Source organism: Crocodylus siamensis, chromosome 5 (genome assembly GCF_052110815.1).
Source record: "Crocodylus siamensis isolate JL-2025a chromosome 5, ASM5211081v1, whole genome shotgun sequence".
Classification (NCBI taxonomy): Eukaryota; Metazoa; Chordata; order Crocodylia; family Crocodylidae; genus Crocodylus; species Crocodylus siamensis.
The window spans coordinates 11,195,993-11,212,691 of NC_143399.1; the positions used below are offsets into that span (position 1 = coordinate 11,195,993).

Below are 16,699 nucleotides of genomic sequence, written 5' to 3' on the forward strand. Positions count from 1 at the left end.
AAACCCCCAAATTGATAGTTTACTCACCTGGCCATTAAAAAACCCCCTCTCTAGTTCTGTTTATATTGAAGAATGTCAAGAAACAACAGGCTAAGAAACTGACAGTTTAGGATTAAAAATATATGCTGAACAATCTGCTGAGATGCAGTTCAACAAATCACCATGACACCGTGCCTGCAGAGTTCGGCCCCATTTAAGTGGTGTTCACAAAACGTGTTGCAGTAAGGCTGAAATGAGTTCTGGTTTCTGTGACTAACTGCTCATACTCTGTGACAATACCTCCGCCTTTCAAGCTTAACAAGTCAACTTCATTCTTCTTTTTAAGGCCCTACATCTTCTTCTGCCTCTAGGCTTCATCTCCTCCTCCTACTGGTCCTTCCCACTGCCCTCATTGTGCTGCTCTCTCATAAGGATGCTCTAAAGCAGAACAGCAGAAGACAACCTCCAGTTACCATCAAACCCACTCTCTACTTTTCTCCAAACCTGCACCAAGGAATTCAACATCCCTATTTTCAATAGTCAATCTATCCCTTAACTGCATGTGAACTGTTCTTGTGCGTCACGTTTGTCTTTTGCCATAAATACTTCAGAGCAAGGAACAGATAACTGTTTTTGAGGTAGGAAGGTAGACAGTATAGTTGTACAGTTTATAAAAATATATTTATTGGCACTGGATTAACAACTGCATAGGATCTGAAACATTTTCCAGCTTTGTCTTGATTTTATATTTAAAACAACAAAACAATAGGATCATTTTCAAACCAACATATTTCTTCAATTATACTTAGGGATCAACTGACCTGAGCAGCATTCAACTATTTTTCTGGCATTTTTTACCTGATATATCCGCACAGGCATTTTCTCTACAAAGAGCCCTTTCTTCTCCCCTTTTCTGACTAATTTAGTCAAGATGGAGAGACGGTCACTGCTGGGTCTGTGGGGTCGAGGTGATGACTGAGGTGAAATTTCTGGTGAAGATGGAGCAGATCTAAGAAAAATAAATTTTAATGCCAATAATTAAATTCCGCAGTAATCTTGCAGTGCAACTTCCGATACATCAATAGGATAAATGTGCACCTGAAGGACACTGTTCCTTATATTTAAATATATTTGTATAGGCTGTTAAGGTCTGAACTGGCTGCAATAGGGATGAAACACAGAAGTACTTACTCATGGAAACAATAAAATACTCATAAGTAGCTTAAAGAGATAGGGCAGATAATATAATCCTTTAGGGATGGGAGTTATTCTGTTCTTAATTTTATATGTAATGGCGGCGTCTACATGAGTGGCTGACTGCGCAGGCATTTAGTACTTGCTTAACCAAATACTAAATTACTGTGCAGTAACCAGCACTACTGTGCAGTCCTATTGCTGCATGATTTATTTTTAGACGAATACTGCACAGTAGCTAATTACTACTGTGCAGTAGCATCGCCATCACGATTTGTGCCCAACGATGCTATGGCACTGCAGCAATGAGCTACAGCGTAGTAGCTCGTTGCTACTGTGCTACAGTGTCTCGTACAAATGAGCTCAGTGTGCAAGCATGATGGCACTGGAAATGACCAACCCAAGGAGACAGGAGGATAAACTTACAGCGAGAGATCCTCAGCTTCTTGACGTACAACACTAACTCGGCTTTTCTTTGGTAAAACAGGAGAGTTTTGATCAGAGACTCTCTGGTAGAACAGCATGTAGGCATTCCAGTAACGCCGACGCACATCAGGGTAAGGGTTAGCTTTAAGGAAAAATAATACTCTTGTCAGTTTTTGTAGGTTTGATTACCCTTTTAAATTCCTGCAGTGGATGCAACTCAATGTGCACCTAACTGAAAAGGTGCACATTTTGCATGCCTCAATTTTACATGAGGCATCACATGTAAAGTACTACTCAGTTTTAATGAGCTCCACACAGTCAGTCAATGTGGGGAACAAAATCATGTTTTAATTTTGTTCTACACAAGACCTTTCACAAAGTTATTTAGACTCACCATACCTTAGTGTAGATTCACCAACTACTTCCCACAATGAGTTGAGTGAATAGTTAGAAAGACATGTTAGAAATTACAGTTTTAAATGGTGCAAAGTTCAACAGGCCAGATTCTGCCATGTCCTGTCCCTTGGGTAGTTATTTACATCAACGCAAGGTAAGTAGTTTTTGCTTTTCTGACTTAGCAAGCATTCTATTTATAAATTGGACCTGGTGTAAGCAAGCAAACAAGGTGCTGGACCACAGTGCATTTGGTTCAATCACTATTATTTGACCACTCCTACAAACAGTCAATTAGTAAAAGGCAAGACACTAAGCTTGTTTAGGTGGGTCACTTTGGACTAGAAGCTGTTTCTTGGTCCATTAAGTCCAGTCCCTTTGCATCTGCAAGCAAACCTTCACCCAACAAGTCCTAAAAACTGCCCACTCTGTCTCACATACCATGACTGAAGTATCATTGAAAACATTTTAAATCTAATCAGTCACAAAATATCAAAGTGTTAGGCCAATAATATAACAGAATGCATCTGGATGCAACTGCTCTAATTCTAAGCGAGTTAGTATGGAATATACAAACTGCTGTTAAACTAACCCCTATTTATACTTACATTGATCATAGACTTTAGGTCTATACTCTCCGCCAAAACATTCATATTCTAAGGTTTCATCAGTTAACTCAAATTCTTCAACAACGGTGTCATTAAATTTGTACCATTTTCCTTTTCCACATCCCCTGCGACAGAACAGACAGATGCAAAATGGCAAGCTAAGTCTGATTCCCTTAAAAATAATAATACCACCCCCCCCGCCCCCTGAAACGGGAATCCTGGATTTGTGTCTGCTTTAAGGGTGAATAAGAATAACTTAACATTACCGTACTTCTTAAAACTAGTGTAATAAGATTTAAAGAACAAAGACACAAACTATAGGTAATATTCAAATCTCATAAAGAAGCTGAACTTGCAAGATGACACTGCATGGAGCCCCTATGATATCAACTGCACTCACTTTGGTTCACATGTTTCAGCTGTTTTCCACAACCACATTTTTTTACTCCTGTAACACTCGGTGCCTGTGGGTAGCTTTAAAGGGATTGCTACACTTGAAAAAATGTATTACTCCCTTTAAAACCAATACCCGTCCTCAGGATCCAAATGTTTTGTTTGTCTCAACCCATTGAAAGATAAAGTCTTCCACTTCATTACCTCCTGTCCTTAATAAAGGAATAGTAGTGCCCTGCGTGTGCCTGGCCGCTGTGCACAATCACACCAACGAGCTCGTAGTTTTCTGTAGGGGCAACTTTTTTCCGTGGGGATCCTCCACCGCCCTGATCTGTGTTTCTCCCATTGTCACCAACTTCTAAGGAGGAATCTTGGCGAGCCATTCCTGACACTGTGTAAGGCTCCATGTTCAGCATCCACGGAAACTGTGCAATATCAAGAACATTTCAGATGAAGATAGTAACACCACATGCAGCATCTTAAATTTAATGTAACTGTATTAAAAAGACTGAATATATAAAATTTGTGCTGGAGCTGTGTGTCCTTGTAAGGTAAGAAGTATCCAGCATGTCTGTAAGGAAGTTGTTCTTCTGCCCTCCAGTTCAACAAGGACTGAGGAACTCCCTGGAGGTAGGCTCTACAGGGAGCTTTCATTCAGACATTAGCACTGTACAGCAGGTAAATTAACCATTCTTTATGATAAATTGACAAATCTTTTGGGTGCAAGGAGTAGAGGATAAGAAGGGTTATTTCAGAGGCCAGCAATGGGGACAAAAAGAGCAATGTTTTTACCCTTATCTGTTCATCATATTTGATGGATCGTCCACTTTCCCAATCAAATCCAAACCTCATCAGGTGGATCACCAAGACACTGGGGAGAACTTTAATGCAGGTGCGTTTCACTGTCGTTCTCTTAAAGAGAGAAGAAAGTCACCTGTATAGATGCTTATTATAAAATAATCTATAAAATTCCTTTCTAGTGTAACTTCCAAATATCTAAATTGTATACACATTGCTTGGTAGAAGTAGGAACACAAGTGAAAACCATCTGTAAAACCTAACGAGTTATCTAGCTTTGTACTGAGAATCCTTTTTCTCCTCTTGAAGTCAAGAGTGCACAACATTAGAGTTACAAGGGCTGGAGGTTGCTGCTTGTTTAGGGCTACAGAATGATTAATTAAAATGCAAGAAAGATATTGTTCTCATTCTAAATTAATTGTTGCTTCCTATGTGCATGTAACGAAGTGGCATTTGTTAAGACAACTGTTGCTTGTTACGACTACATAACATGTAAATTTAATCATGTTTCACTCAAAAGTAAAAACAGTACCTTTTCTTTACACTTCTCACAGTAGTAAGCGTTACTTCCCTCCAGAACTTCTCCTCTAACAAACTGGTCCAATGATATTTCCAGACTCTGGCAAGAAGTAACTCCTAGATTGAGAGCCATGAAGGCCTCCTCACGCTCATACCTAGATTCAAGAAGAAAAAAAGATAGTGAAAAATTAATAAAACCTATCTGATTTAGGCTTCATGTCCTACATCACTTTCAGAAGAAAGAGCTGGGAATAAGTAGACATGGAATTTATTTCTCATTCACCTACTGCTGTGTAAAGTGACCATGGAATGCATCCCCCATCACATTAGTTTTTATAAAGCTGAACAGCCATCTTTGAAAAGCAAAATCTTTACAATAGAAACAACTCAGTTATTTGCTATTTGACTTGTTATAAGTGACCACCTACTAGTGAGTGGTCTCTCTGTCATTTTGCTCCTGTGGTTTAACAGAATCTGGTAACTGGAACAGATGACTAGTAAGGTCTTCCATGATTTTAGATAACATGATTGTTTGCAAAGCAGCTTTCTGGCCTACTGCTAAAAAACTGGAAACACCAGATAGTATTGTACAAGTAGGAGAGATGCAGATAAATCCTGCTTATGCATGCTAAACATATGAGCTATTTTAACCAGATTTATATTAATGTATGTAAATTCAGGCTGAAGGAAAGTGGTTTTGAATTCTAAGCTATCAAGAGGCAGGTTTAGGAAACTGTGTTGTACAGGGCAAATGATCAATGAATATTAATAAAGGGGTTTGCCATGTTTAGAGTCTAATGAAGCCGAGAGTCAAACACCTCTCTGTTTATGCAACAAACCTGGTAAATGCCTTGACAGCAAAGAACTCTAGTGTACTGACTTACCCACCATATTACTCACCTGTGAGGACAGTCCTTACAGATCTTCTGGTCAGAGAAGACGCCCTGAAATGTGTTCTTAAATACTTGGTCTCGACCTATTTTCTGTTGAGGCAGAAAGGATTAGTACTGGTATATGTATGTACTTCAAAAGCAGATACAAAAATGTGCAAAGTCGTAAAACAAACCCCCAAAAGTACACAAGTTCCACGTGCTACAAATGTCAATTTACTGACACTGCAAATAGAATTAAAGGTGGGGTTGCCAGTTTTCACTAGGGATTCAGCATGGTAAGAATTACATTGGCTTAAATGTCTACAAAAACAAAATGTATCCATGCCTGAATCCTGAAAACCATGAGCAAGCTGTAGAAATAAACTAGCTTAGCTGATTTAAAGAGTTACATCTAAAAGTTGTAAGCATCTCAAAGATGCATACCATGGGAGACCATCCAAAATATAAGATGTGTTGAATGAAAGATCAATAGAACAAAAATTAGGGTTCATCTTAAGCTTCCAAAGTATCTTATGATCAAGGATGGGATAAAAACTTCGTAATTTTAATGCGGTGAGACAAGTACCAATTTTTACTGCTTTACTTCCTCCAAAGAGTGAGACAAAAAACACAAACCCACAAAGCTTATGTTTTTACCTTGAGGTATTCATCCATCTGATCTATAAGGCTTGTAAAGAATTCATAGGCATCCTGTTGCTCTCGAACATAAAGTTCTTTATTCCACATCTTGAAAATCTATAAAACACATACATCCACCAACGGCAGAAGTGAAGTTTACCCTAGACACTATAAGCAAAACCTCCTGTTTTGTATGCAAAGCCCAGAGAGATTCAAAAGGAGTAAAAATTGTACATTTCAACTGGCATGAATCAAAATCGCTCATGTTAATTGACTAGAAAAATTATATATGATGAATTAAATAGAACTGATACCTTCCAAAAGTTCTCAGGTACGTAATACTGCAACTTGCTTTCCATCAAATGACCGAAGAGAGATTGAACTTGATAGAATACATTGTCGTCTGGATTGTCTGTATCATCATCAATGGAAAGCAACGCCTTGGGAGGGAGGGAGGGAGGGGGAAGGGTAAATGAAAAAACAAAATGCAACATGACTTACTTCCAGAAGTACTGCTTAATGTAAATGAAAGTTTTGTCTAGACTCGAAACATGCTTGAACTGGTCATTAGAAGAAAACAGTCAGTTTGAGAATAAAGACTTCAAAATTTTATACAATTATATTTTCAATTCCCTTTAAAAAAAATGGAGCTTGAGACTACAGTCTATCACTTCGTACACAAAACCTATGCATCTTGAGCTCTCCATCATATTTTACATACCCCATGCTAGAAGGCCTGACCCTTTGTTTTGAACCTTAAATGAATTTACAGTAGAGGTGATTAAATAATATTTGACCAATTTTTAGGATACTCAGTAGTTGACTTAGAAATATCATTTCTTACATGCAATGCACCCTGGGATATAATACACATCTTGTTTTTGAAAGGCAGAATGAAGGGAAAGTGATCTTTCCTTGCAGTAAGTGAAAGAGCAGTAACAGTAAGAAGGGAACAAAGCCTTCCTGTGGATTTCTACAGATTTTACTTTCACTTTTGAACAGAAACTGCCCTTACCACAGGGGCAGGAAAAATAAGGCCCATGGCCCAAGATCGCCAGCGCAGCAGGAGCCAGCTGGGCCCAGCCAGCACCATGTGTTTCCCAGCTGCATGGCTGGGACCGAAGGACACAGCAGGAGCCACCAACGCAGCCCAGCTTGGCCTGGCCTCTGCAGTTCCTGGCTGGCTTCTGTTGTGCTGTACCCTGTGGTCTCAGGCATGCAGCCAGGCCAGGTACGGTGCTGGCTGGGCTGGCTCTGGGACATGGCATGGCATGGCATGGAGCCAGCTAGGAACCACGGAGGCCGGGCCAGGCTGGCTCTTGCTGCATTCTGCAGTCCTGGCCATGCAACTGGGAACTGTGCACTGCTGGAGTGGTTGGCGGGCAGGCAGGGAGCAGTGGCAGCAGGCAGGAAGGTAGGGAAGCAGCAGAGGAAGGGTGGCAGGCAGGGGAAGTGGCAGTAGCAGTGGCAACAGGCAGCGAGTGGGTGGGCAGGCATGCAGGGCTGGGGCCAGCAGCTGGGCAGCAGGAGCGCAGAGCCTGGGCTGGCAAGGGCTCTGGGGAGCCCGGCCAGCTCTGCCCCTCTCTCTGCCAGCAGCCTGGCCACATGCAGTCCTGGGGCACACGGGGACCATGCACCACCGGGGGTCTACATGTGCAGTGGGCCATGAGCGCCCCGAAGCCTTGCCGCCTGCTGCTGGTGGCAGGAGCTGTGCGCAATGAGGGCAGGGGTGTTTGTGGGGGGGACGTGTTTGTATGGAGGGGGTCCCACACACATATCCCACCATACACATGTACCCACACCACCCCCTCACTGCCATACACACGTACCTATGCCCCATGCCACAACCCACAAACCCTCACACACAGCAGCCAGCATCCCCCCTCTACACATGCCACAACCCCCACCAGCCATCCCTCCCTTCACACGCATAGCTCCCCACAAACCCCATACCCCCAAACCCATCCATCCCCCAAAACCCACATATCCACACACCCCCACAGCCCTCACAAACCCCGTGCCCATCCATCCATACCCCCCACACTCCCCGATACGCCCCCAACACATACAAGAGACTTCACTGTAAATTTTTATGCAATAATTTCTATATACATTATGCAAACACGCATCAATCAGGACAAAAATCATAGAATCATAGGGCTGGAAAGGACCCCAAAGGATCATCAGGTCCAGTCTCCTGCATGAGCAGGAAAGACATCTGGAGTCAGATGACCCCATCCAGGTGACTGTCCAGTCTTCTCTTGAAGACCTCTAGGGTAGATGACTGCACCACCTCTGGGGGGAGCTTCTTCCATAGTCTGGACACCTTAGTCATAAAGTTTTTCCTAATGTTCAGCCTGAAACCATCTTCCAGGAGTCTGTGGCTATTGTTTCTAGCTTTCCCCCAGGGTGCCCTGGTGAATGACTGTTCACCGAGCCCCTGATGTACGCCTCTGATATAGCAGTAAGCCACAATCAGGTCCCTTCTCAGCCTTCTTTTCTTTAGGGTGAAGAGTCCGAGATCCCTCATCCTCGCCTCATATGGCTTGCCATGCAAGTAAGTCCCTGATCATGCGGGTGGCCCTTCTCTGAACGCTCTTGAGCTTTAGCACATCATTGTTGAAGTGCGGTGCCCAGAACTGGCTGCAAAACTCCAGATGCGGTTGTATCAATGTTGAGTAAAGCAGGAGAATCACTTCCTTGGTTTTACTGGAGATGCATTGATTGATGCATGCCAGAGTTTTATTGGCCCTAGCGGTTACTGCGCTGCATTACCGGCTCATATTTAAGCTGGGGTCTATTGTTACCCCTGAGATCCCTTTCATTTGTAGTGCTGGCCAGGTTAGCGATGCCCAGCCTGTAAGTGTGCTGGGGGTTCTTCCTTCCCAGATGTAGCACTTTACATTTCTCGACATTGAACCTCATCTGGTTCTGTTCCGCCCAACATGCCAGCCTTCCTAGGCTGCAGATACAAGCAGACCCATCTCCAGGTGTGTCCGCACAACCCCATATCTTGGTGTCACCCGCGAACTTGGCCAATGAGCTTTTCACCCCCTCATTCAGGTCGTTGCTGAAGATGTTGAACAGCATTGGGCCAAGTACTGACCCCTGGGGGATGCCGCTGCCTACATCTCACCAGGATGACACTGATCCATTAATTTGGACTCTCTGCATCCTACCCTACAACCAGTTTCGCACCCACTTGACGGTCCCACAGTTGAGCCTGATATTTTCCAGTTTTCTGATCAGTACCTCATGGGTTACCAAGTCAAAGGCTTTCTGGAAGTTGAGGTATTGGATGTCAACTGCTTCTCTCTCATCCAGGTGACAAGTCACCTGATCACAGAAAAAAATGAGGTTGACCAGACAAGACCTGCTCACGACGAAGCCATGCTGCTGGCTGTCATTCAGGCATCACGCTTTCTGCAAGTTTGTCACATATAGCCTCTTTGTTGAATGTTTCTAGGATCTTCCCTGGAATAGAAGTTAAGCTAACTGTCCTGTAGTTCCCCAGGTCTTCACGCTTCCCCTTCTTCAAGATGGGCACAACAATGGCTCTTCCAGATTTCTCCAGAGGTCCATGATTTTTGAAAGACCTTTGCCAGGGTCTGTGCAATTACTCTGGCCAACTCTTGCTGCACTCTTGGGTGGAGTTCATCTGGTCCTGCTGTTTTATATACATCTAATTTCTTTAACTGGTCGTACACCAGTTCTATGGCAATGGTGGGAATGAAGTCAATCCTGCCCTGCTTGTTCTGTGCCTTACCTGGTGTCTTGTTCCCCTCGGTCTTGTGAAAGACAAAAAATATTTCAAAAAAAATATTTTTGAAATAAAATTAAATGTATGTTGTAGTAGATGTTTGATTTTTAGAATATAATTTGTTTTTGTTTTTTTTCCAGTTCCAAGATGGCAAATCCCCTTGCCAGAAGGAATACATCTGGTTCCAGGATGGAGACCAGGGGGCAGGGCATGTGTCAAGGGGCAGAGCTACCCTTGCAGCCCTCAATGACTCACCAAAACTTGTTAAGCGGTCCTCCACCCAAAATAATTGCCCGCCCCTCCTTATCATTATTCTTGTATGCAATGTGCACTCTACTTTCCAACAGCTGGTTTTGGGGGGAAAAGGTGGATGTGTATGCGACAAAATACAGTACACTCTCTTATCCAGCTCTAATTTGCAACAAAGCTAAAATGTGTGCTGGCAGAAAATATTTCTTGGAAATTAAGTTGGTTACCTCAGGGAGACCTGGCTGCATGTAGAGCTGCTGGAAGACTGCATTCATATAACAAGTAGCACCACCATTCTTCAGTCCTACAAATCCTGAAATGGATCGACTATCCACTGGTGGAAGATACTAGGGGAAAGGTGGAGAAATTTCTCTTTACTAGTAAATTACATAAAAGATAGGATTCCAATAAATTCAAATGATTATACAGGCTATTATAAATGGTATGTTGGTTGTTTTCACATAAATCTGAGTGTGTGTGTTAAACTTGTGAGAAATATGCATACAAACACTGTATTTGGCTATATAATTGATACTGAAGATAAGGTAGCTAAATAGCTAAAAAAAAAAAAAAAGTGCATGTGCTTTTTAAATAAAAAAGCAAAACACAAAAACAGGGATCCTGAGGTTCAAGTTTTTCTTGTCAATAAGAGTGAGACTCTATAGGCTGACTTCTCTTGGGAAAAATCAAAGAGACCTGTATTAATTCAGGTCTGATTATTGACAGGTTAATATGATGGAAAGTCTGTGGCTGGAGAAAATAACTAGCTAAAAGCAGTGTTTCAAACCACACTGATCAATTTAAATTTCATCAAAGCATCTTGCTTACATCAAACTCCTTCGTAAGAGCAGGGTCAGACTGATGGTGCATAGAAAGCAGCTCTTTTGTGATCAGCTGAAGATTGGTAGGTGAGCTATCAGCCAACATTACTAGGACTTCATAAGCTGCTAATCGACTATCCACTGTACTGCACCTAGGAAGAAAACCATAAGTGGGATGAATTTAGTAGATGACTTGTACTTTCATCACTTTCAATTCTGGCAAGTCATGTTAGTCATAATAGGCAATCAAATGCTAACTGTCAAAGAAAAACAACACCTGGAGAAGCTGATTCAAACTTGCTGTAGGTCAGCAAATGCTATTTTTGGAAAAGTTAGGAGTATGTTTACAGCAATAACTGCATGTAAATGGTTCTAGTTCAGGAGCTGCTTTTTGTTGTTACAGAGCAGCGAGGAAAAAACCCTGGTTCACTTCTGAGGTTCAGTGTCTACTATAGTATGCAGTAAGAATATGATTAAAAGCTGAGACAAAAAGAATCCAAACTACAAAGCAAAAAATATTTTGCAAATTAAAGAATTCGTTGTAATCACTATCAACAAATAGTTTTAAAAATAAAACAACACTCCATTACTACTTTAGATACTGAAAAACTAAAATCTATAATGCTGGAGACAGAAATTTCAAGTGCTGGGACTAGATTCTAACCCAACCCACTACACAAAAGATAATGATTAGAAACCTTACAGCGTAAAATGAAGTGCAAAACTATTTTGCCTCTTCCAGTGGGGTCACCAAATACAGTATAAAAAAAAAAAAGAACTATTTTTCCCACAAGCTAGGAAAAGATGATGAGGGACTGCTCTTATTACTAAACCCTCGTGGGATACGGTCATTTATACCTCTCTGAATGAGTTGGTCTCTTTGCTGCCACCCCCCTTCCCTGCCTTCATCTGCTACAGTGATGAGAACCAAGTAAGTATCAGATAGACAATGAGTATTATCCACAGCACAAACTGAAGGGCAGTGTAAAAATACTTCATCAACTAGCTTTGAACAAGCTAGCTCAGGTATCAGAACTAGTCTAGAGCATAGCAGCCTGGAGCTGTGCGCTCCTTGACACCACCAACGCTATGCAAAGATATAGCAGCTGTTTGCTGTATGTGAAGTTTTTTGTGGACGTGCTGGCTAAACTGGAAATCTTGGGGATCACAGATGAGTTGGGGTTTAAGTACACACAAGAACTGAGCAGATGCAGCTCTGACACTCCTAGTTATCAACTGCACCAGGATCTGGCTGTTTGAGTGCTCAAGAAAAATAATAACCCACTGTACTATCGCTCCTCCTCAAGGAGCCATCTGGCTAGGCAAGAACTTGATTGTGGTTTTATTGTACAAGATTCAAAATACTACTTACTTCGGGTGAAAGTCCTGCTGAGTGAGGGCAGCACTGCCAGCGGGAGAATGGCTATTCAGGATAATCCTGGATGCTCGGAAGAGGAAATCATCCAACAATGGTTTAATCAAAGATGAACCTGTAACAGAACAAAGCCACAGCGAGTGTTAGACACCTGAAGTGTTACTCCAAAGAGCCCCAAAACTGTCCATTGCCACGAGGGTCTCCTATTTAGATGGGTGTCATATTAACCTTCCAGCAAACTGCCTTATTTAATTCATTACTGATATTGCAATAAGACATTAGCGACTGTCAAAGAAAAGCATGCTCGGATCTGCTTTTGTTGTAGCCATGAAGGACGAGACAACAACATGCAGGCACAACACTGACATCTTCCTGTAAATTTCTCTGCACCAACAAAAGCAGGAAAAGATTATGCAGTCTATTAAAAGAATTTCAAATTTGAAATAAAGATTGCAGTTACTGACTTAAGAAAGTTCTCTTGTAGCCCTATACTCTACCACTTTCCCTAACATAAATAACAGCCTTGCTCATAGTTCCCATCTTCCCAATCAGAACTAGGCATCCTCGAGTTATAGAGATCAAATTCAAATGGATTTCGGTACACTGCCGCCCACAGATATACTCACCAAGCATTTCCTTCTCTGCCCCACACAATGAAAGGAGAGTCTTAATGAGCCTCAAGTGTCCTGCTAACAAAATGTTGTCAGCTTCACTGGTCTCGCACTCAGCTGTGCGGTTGGGTTCAAAGTTATCCAGCCACGTGATCTCATCTTCTAGCATGGCAGCTGGGCTGATCTTTAACTGCTCCATTTCTGAAGCTACAGGTGAAAAAAAGGAAACCAGGTGGAGGGGAAGGGTGTGGGGGGTGGTGGAAATGAATTCTATGGACATGTACAATTTAAAAAGGCCAACAAACAATCCTCTAAGTTTCATGGCTTTCACCATCAACACTGGCTATGGTAACAGCAGATGGTTTAGTTAAGCAGCTCATTAAAGGGCTTGTGAAACTGTAGCTCACTGTGAGCCTACTGATGGTTACTGTAAAATGGCTTAAAGGAAAATCTTGGCACATGGAAAACAAAATGAAAGATGCATACAGCTGTCTGACTGGACTGTTTATACAGCCATGCACAGAAGAAAGGCAAGACAGGACACTGAAATTGTTAAGTTTGATATTTTCGAACAGTGGTGTGAACATCAAACAAGTAAATTAACACACGGCATTTAAACAGAGGTACTGAGACCCACACGTACTAAGTACGTCTGAAAAACAGGCTAGAGAAGGAGGGGGCTGAGTCAAGAAACCGAGTCCACAAAGATGTCTCAGTCGAAGTGGCCCCCAACTGATCCGAGTCAGAACCTAGGACAAAAAGGGGAGTGGCAGAGCCCTTAACACATGTACCCTGCACAAGCTGCACTGCTGCTGCTCTGCCCATAGGTTGCCAGGGAGAGCACACAGCAAGACAAGCTTATCTTTGGAATGACCAGCACTTAACTTGAATCAGACGCGATTAACTTAGAGACCTACACAGCACTGTTCCAGAGGAAAAAGTATTAGCACAGTTCCTTTCACTTACTTCACAGCTACTGAAAAGTGGGCCAATGGACTTCTACTAGTATTCTCAGGAAAAAAAACTTTCTTCTGGGAGAAATGTCATGTTAGTCGATACCCTAAGAGTCACTGAATGACAAAATGGGGCAATAACAGGGAAGTTAGTGCACAGTAGCTAAAGTGCGACTACAAAGCACAATGGCCAATTGCCCTCATATGCCATGCAGACAATCTTGGTGCACACTGACAATGTCCGTCTGTCGCAGCTTGCTCTTCTTTGAAAACAGAGCAAGTACCTCTCACTTATTTTGCAGTAAGTGCACGTCTGTACCATGTCAGACAGTCCTAGGGAGCACTGCTGAGAAAGCACCACCTGAGAATCATAAACACTCCCTTGAGCACTTACTCCTGCCTCTGTTCACATCATGTGCTGAAAAAAGCATCATGTAGCTTGGGTATGGACCTGCCCAGTGCCACCCTCTACAGAACAGCGAAGACAGAGTGGTACCAAGGCATGCATCAGAAACTAGCTATGTGCTACTTCATCAACAATCAGCACGTGCAGAACAAAGGCAGGCTTTCAGGGAGGCACTACATCCAGCTCAGCTTAGACATGTCCTATGAGCACCCAGATGGAGGGCTAGTGTGAAGTACCTTATGAATGATAAACTGACATCCTACCTTATTATGTCTAGTTTCCTGTGTAGAAAAGCCTTATGCCTACTCTACCCAGGTTGTGGGCTCTCCAGAGCAGGGTCTTGGCTTGTATTTGTGTGTCTAGAATACTTATGGTTGCTATACACAAAACATAATAATATGCGACTCCAACCTGAAACATACTTACACGTGAGATCGTCCAGCAACTGGCACCGCAGATCAAAATATTCTGTGCACTGAGACAAGAGTCTAAAACAAATATGAATCATTACAAATGGGAAAAGTTTTTTTTTACCCAATTGTTTTTATTTACCTTTTCAGACCTTAAACCATTTGCACAGAGATACACTGTCTACTCACAATTACACATGCACACTATATAGCTATAAATGTGTGTGTAATTATACAAACCTAGATAGATAGATAGATATCATTACACATACACACACGCTTATGGCTACACATACAAATACTGTTGCTTCAAAAGCAATTTCTTCCTAGATGCCAATTTTTAAATTTAAATTTAAAGTGACATCTCTTTTTTGCCCTCTGCTGACAATAGGATATTAAGGACTAAAGTAATATCAACAAAAATAGGATATAAAAATTGCAGTTCAATATTCATATCAAATTCAACTCATTAACTAAGCGGCATGCTTTACCCAGTGATTCTCAATCATTTTGGACTCAAGGCACCCCTCCATAACTCCTGTGAATTGAGTGGCACTCCATTAAAAAACAAAACAAAACACACACCTGACTTATTACAGTATTTCTCTCTCTGCAAAGGGGCTGGGAACTGGGGGTCGGGAAAACAGCCAGTTTGGGCCTCAGCCTGAGCCTGTGCTCACCTTATCTCATGACACCCTTCAAAGGATCTTAAGGTGCCCGGGCATCCTGGTTAAGAATCATGGCTTTATCCATTCAGAAAGGTGAATGGAATAGTCTAATTAAAACATAATGGGCAGGATGTAGGGGGACAGTCTTGCAGCCTAAAGGGCCAAACAATGTTTAAATTGGAAACAAACATGGTTTGCTGTCTGTTATGACCATATGCAACAAGACTTGAGGATTACTGATTTAAACCTTTGGCAGCTGTGTGCAGAAATTAGCGTCTATATTCTTCATACAGAACTGCTGAAGAGTTGCAGCAACCAAGATAGACAGGTTTGAATGGGATTTTGAAGTGTTTACTGCCTACTACAGGAGTGGGAGAATAGACTGATGTGCATGTGTAAGGAAATGGAGTGTCCACCCCATGCAGAATTTGCTTCCGTTTCCTGCCAGCTTACATTTTTTTTCAGCCTGTTGCTTGAAAACCATTCAAAACATGAAAATTTACCATCTTGAACAAACATGCATTTAACTTGCCTCTGGTTGATTCCTCTCATGATGCTGGTTGGTGACCACAGAGGCAACTGGGCAGTGAGAATGACGCTCAGAAGAAACTGGTTTGGTTTCTGTACATCTGGATGAGCTGATGTGTCCGTCTGACTAAGGGTGTATAACTGGTCACAGGCAACCCGACGTATCTGAAACAACAGCATAATCACCACATATACCATACAGTGCATGTTACTAAAGGACATTTGGCTTATTTTGCTTAGAAGTCTGCAGTATAAACCAGAGACTGGGACGCTTTAATATACTTCAGGACCTACAAAATATGGCTTTTGGTTTCCCTTGGTATTCACCTATCTATCTGCAGAGGTTTATGGTCCCCCGAATTGGCCCTTTAGCTTAAGCAGAAGAGATCTGTTTTAGATTCTCAGGTTTAGTCAGCCCAGCTGATTCAGCTAGAAAGTCACCACAAAATACACCATGCCACACATGCTCCCTTTGCTGACAATGGTACCCATTTCTAGCTAAGCAGCATTGTCTCCAAGTCACTACAGAAGCAAACACTGGAAATCTGGTACATGGCATTCTTCCCTCCAACGTCTGGGGGAGCCAGTTCTCCTTCTAAATTCCCACAAGACTGTTAGATGGCTTCTTTTTTTGGGAAACAGACACAAAAGTCCAACTGCTTGCAGTCTTGAAATACTGTGACACCTGTCATAAGTAGAGTGCTGGCCAAATCCCACCTAGAGTAACTGCTTACTTAAACTCCCCCTCAGAGATAGCTGTTTGTGGTAAGTGATACAATTACTATATTGTCCCACTCCCCCAAGATTAACCTAGGAAATTTAATACTAATAAAGTGAGTTAATACAATATTAAGACTGTAAGATCAGGCATACAAATGACAAGAAATCCCAAAAGCTTACGGGTGGCTCTTGAAACGTTTACTTGGGCTAGATAATTCTATTTTTTTGGGGTATATTAACAAAAAGTAATGTGAATTTCAATCTTAGACATGGAAAAAAGGAAAGCAAGACCCACATACAACACACACAGCATGTGCAACATAAATGAGTATGGCCGGGGCAACCTTGACTTCCGGAATATCCAGACTTGAGTGCTT

The 16,699-nt window shown here is 42.1% G+C and overlaps 1 protein-coding gene across 2 annotated transcripts in view; it reads right to left on the bottom strand.

The window, feature by feature from the left end:
* USP24 (ubiquitin specific peptidase 24) overlaps positions 1-16,699 on the bottom strand; it is an 88,747-nt gene that overhangs the window by 14,302 nt on the left and 57,746 nt on the right. For both annotated transcript variants that reach the window (XM_090047968.1, XM_090047967.1), the window contains exons 37-51: positions 15,607-15,767; positions 14,423-14,484; positions 12,653-12,844; positions 12,024-12,141; positions 10,659-10,803; positions 10,058-10,177; positions 6,136-6,261; positions 5,840-5,938; positions 5,211-5,293; positions 4,324-4,465; positions 3,786-3,905; positions 3,198-3,418; positions 2,601-2,725; positions 1,600-1,741; positions 838-988 (exon numbers count right to left, since the gene is read on the bottom strand). In XM_090047968.1, coding sequence (XP_089904094.1) covers positions 838-988; positions 1,600-1,741; positions 2,601-2,725; positions 3,198-3,418; positions 3,786-3,905; positions 4,324-4,465; positions 5,211-5,293; positions 5,840-5,938; positions 6,136-6,261; positions 10,058-10,177; positions 10,659-10,803; positions 12,024-12,141; positions 12,653-12,844; positions 14,423-14,484; positions 15,607-15,767 — 2,007 coding nt within the window. The remainder of the gene's footprint in view (positions 1-837; positions 989-1,599; positions 1,742-2,600; positions 2,726-3,197; positions 3,419-3,785; positions 3,906-4,323; positions 4,466-5,210; positions 5,294-5,839; positions 5,939-6,135; positions 6,262-10,057; positions 10,178-10,658; positions 10,804-12,023; positions 12,142-12,652; positions 12,845-14,422; positions 14,485-15,606; positions 15,768-16,699) is intronic.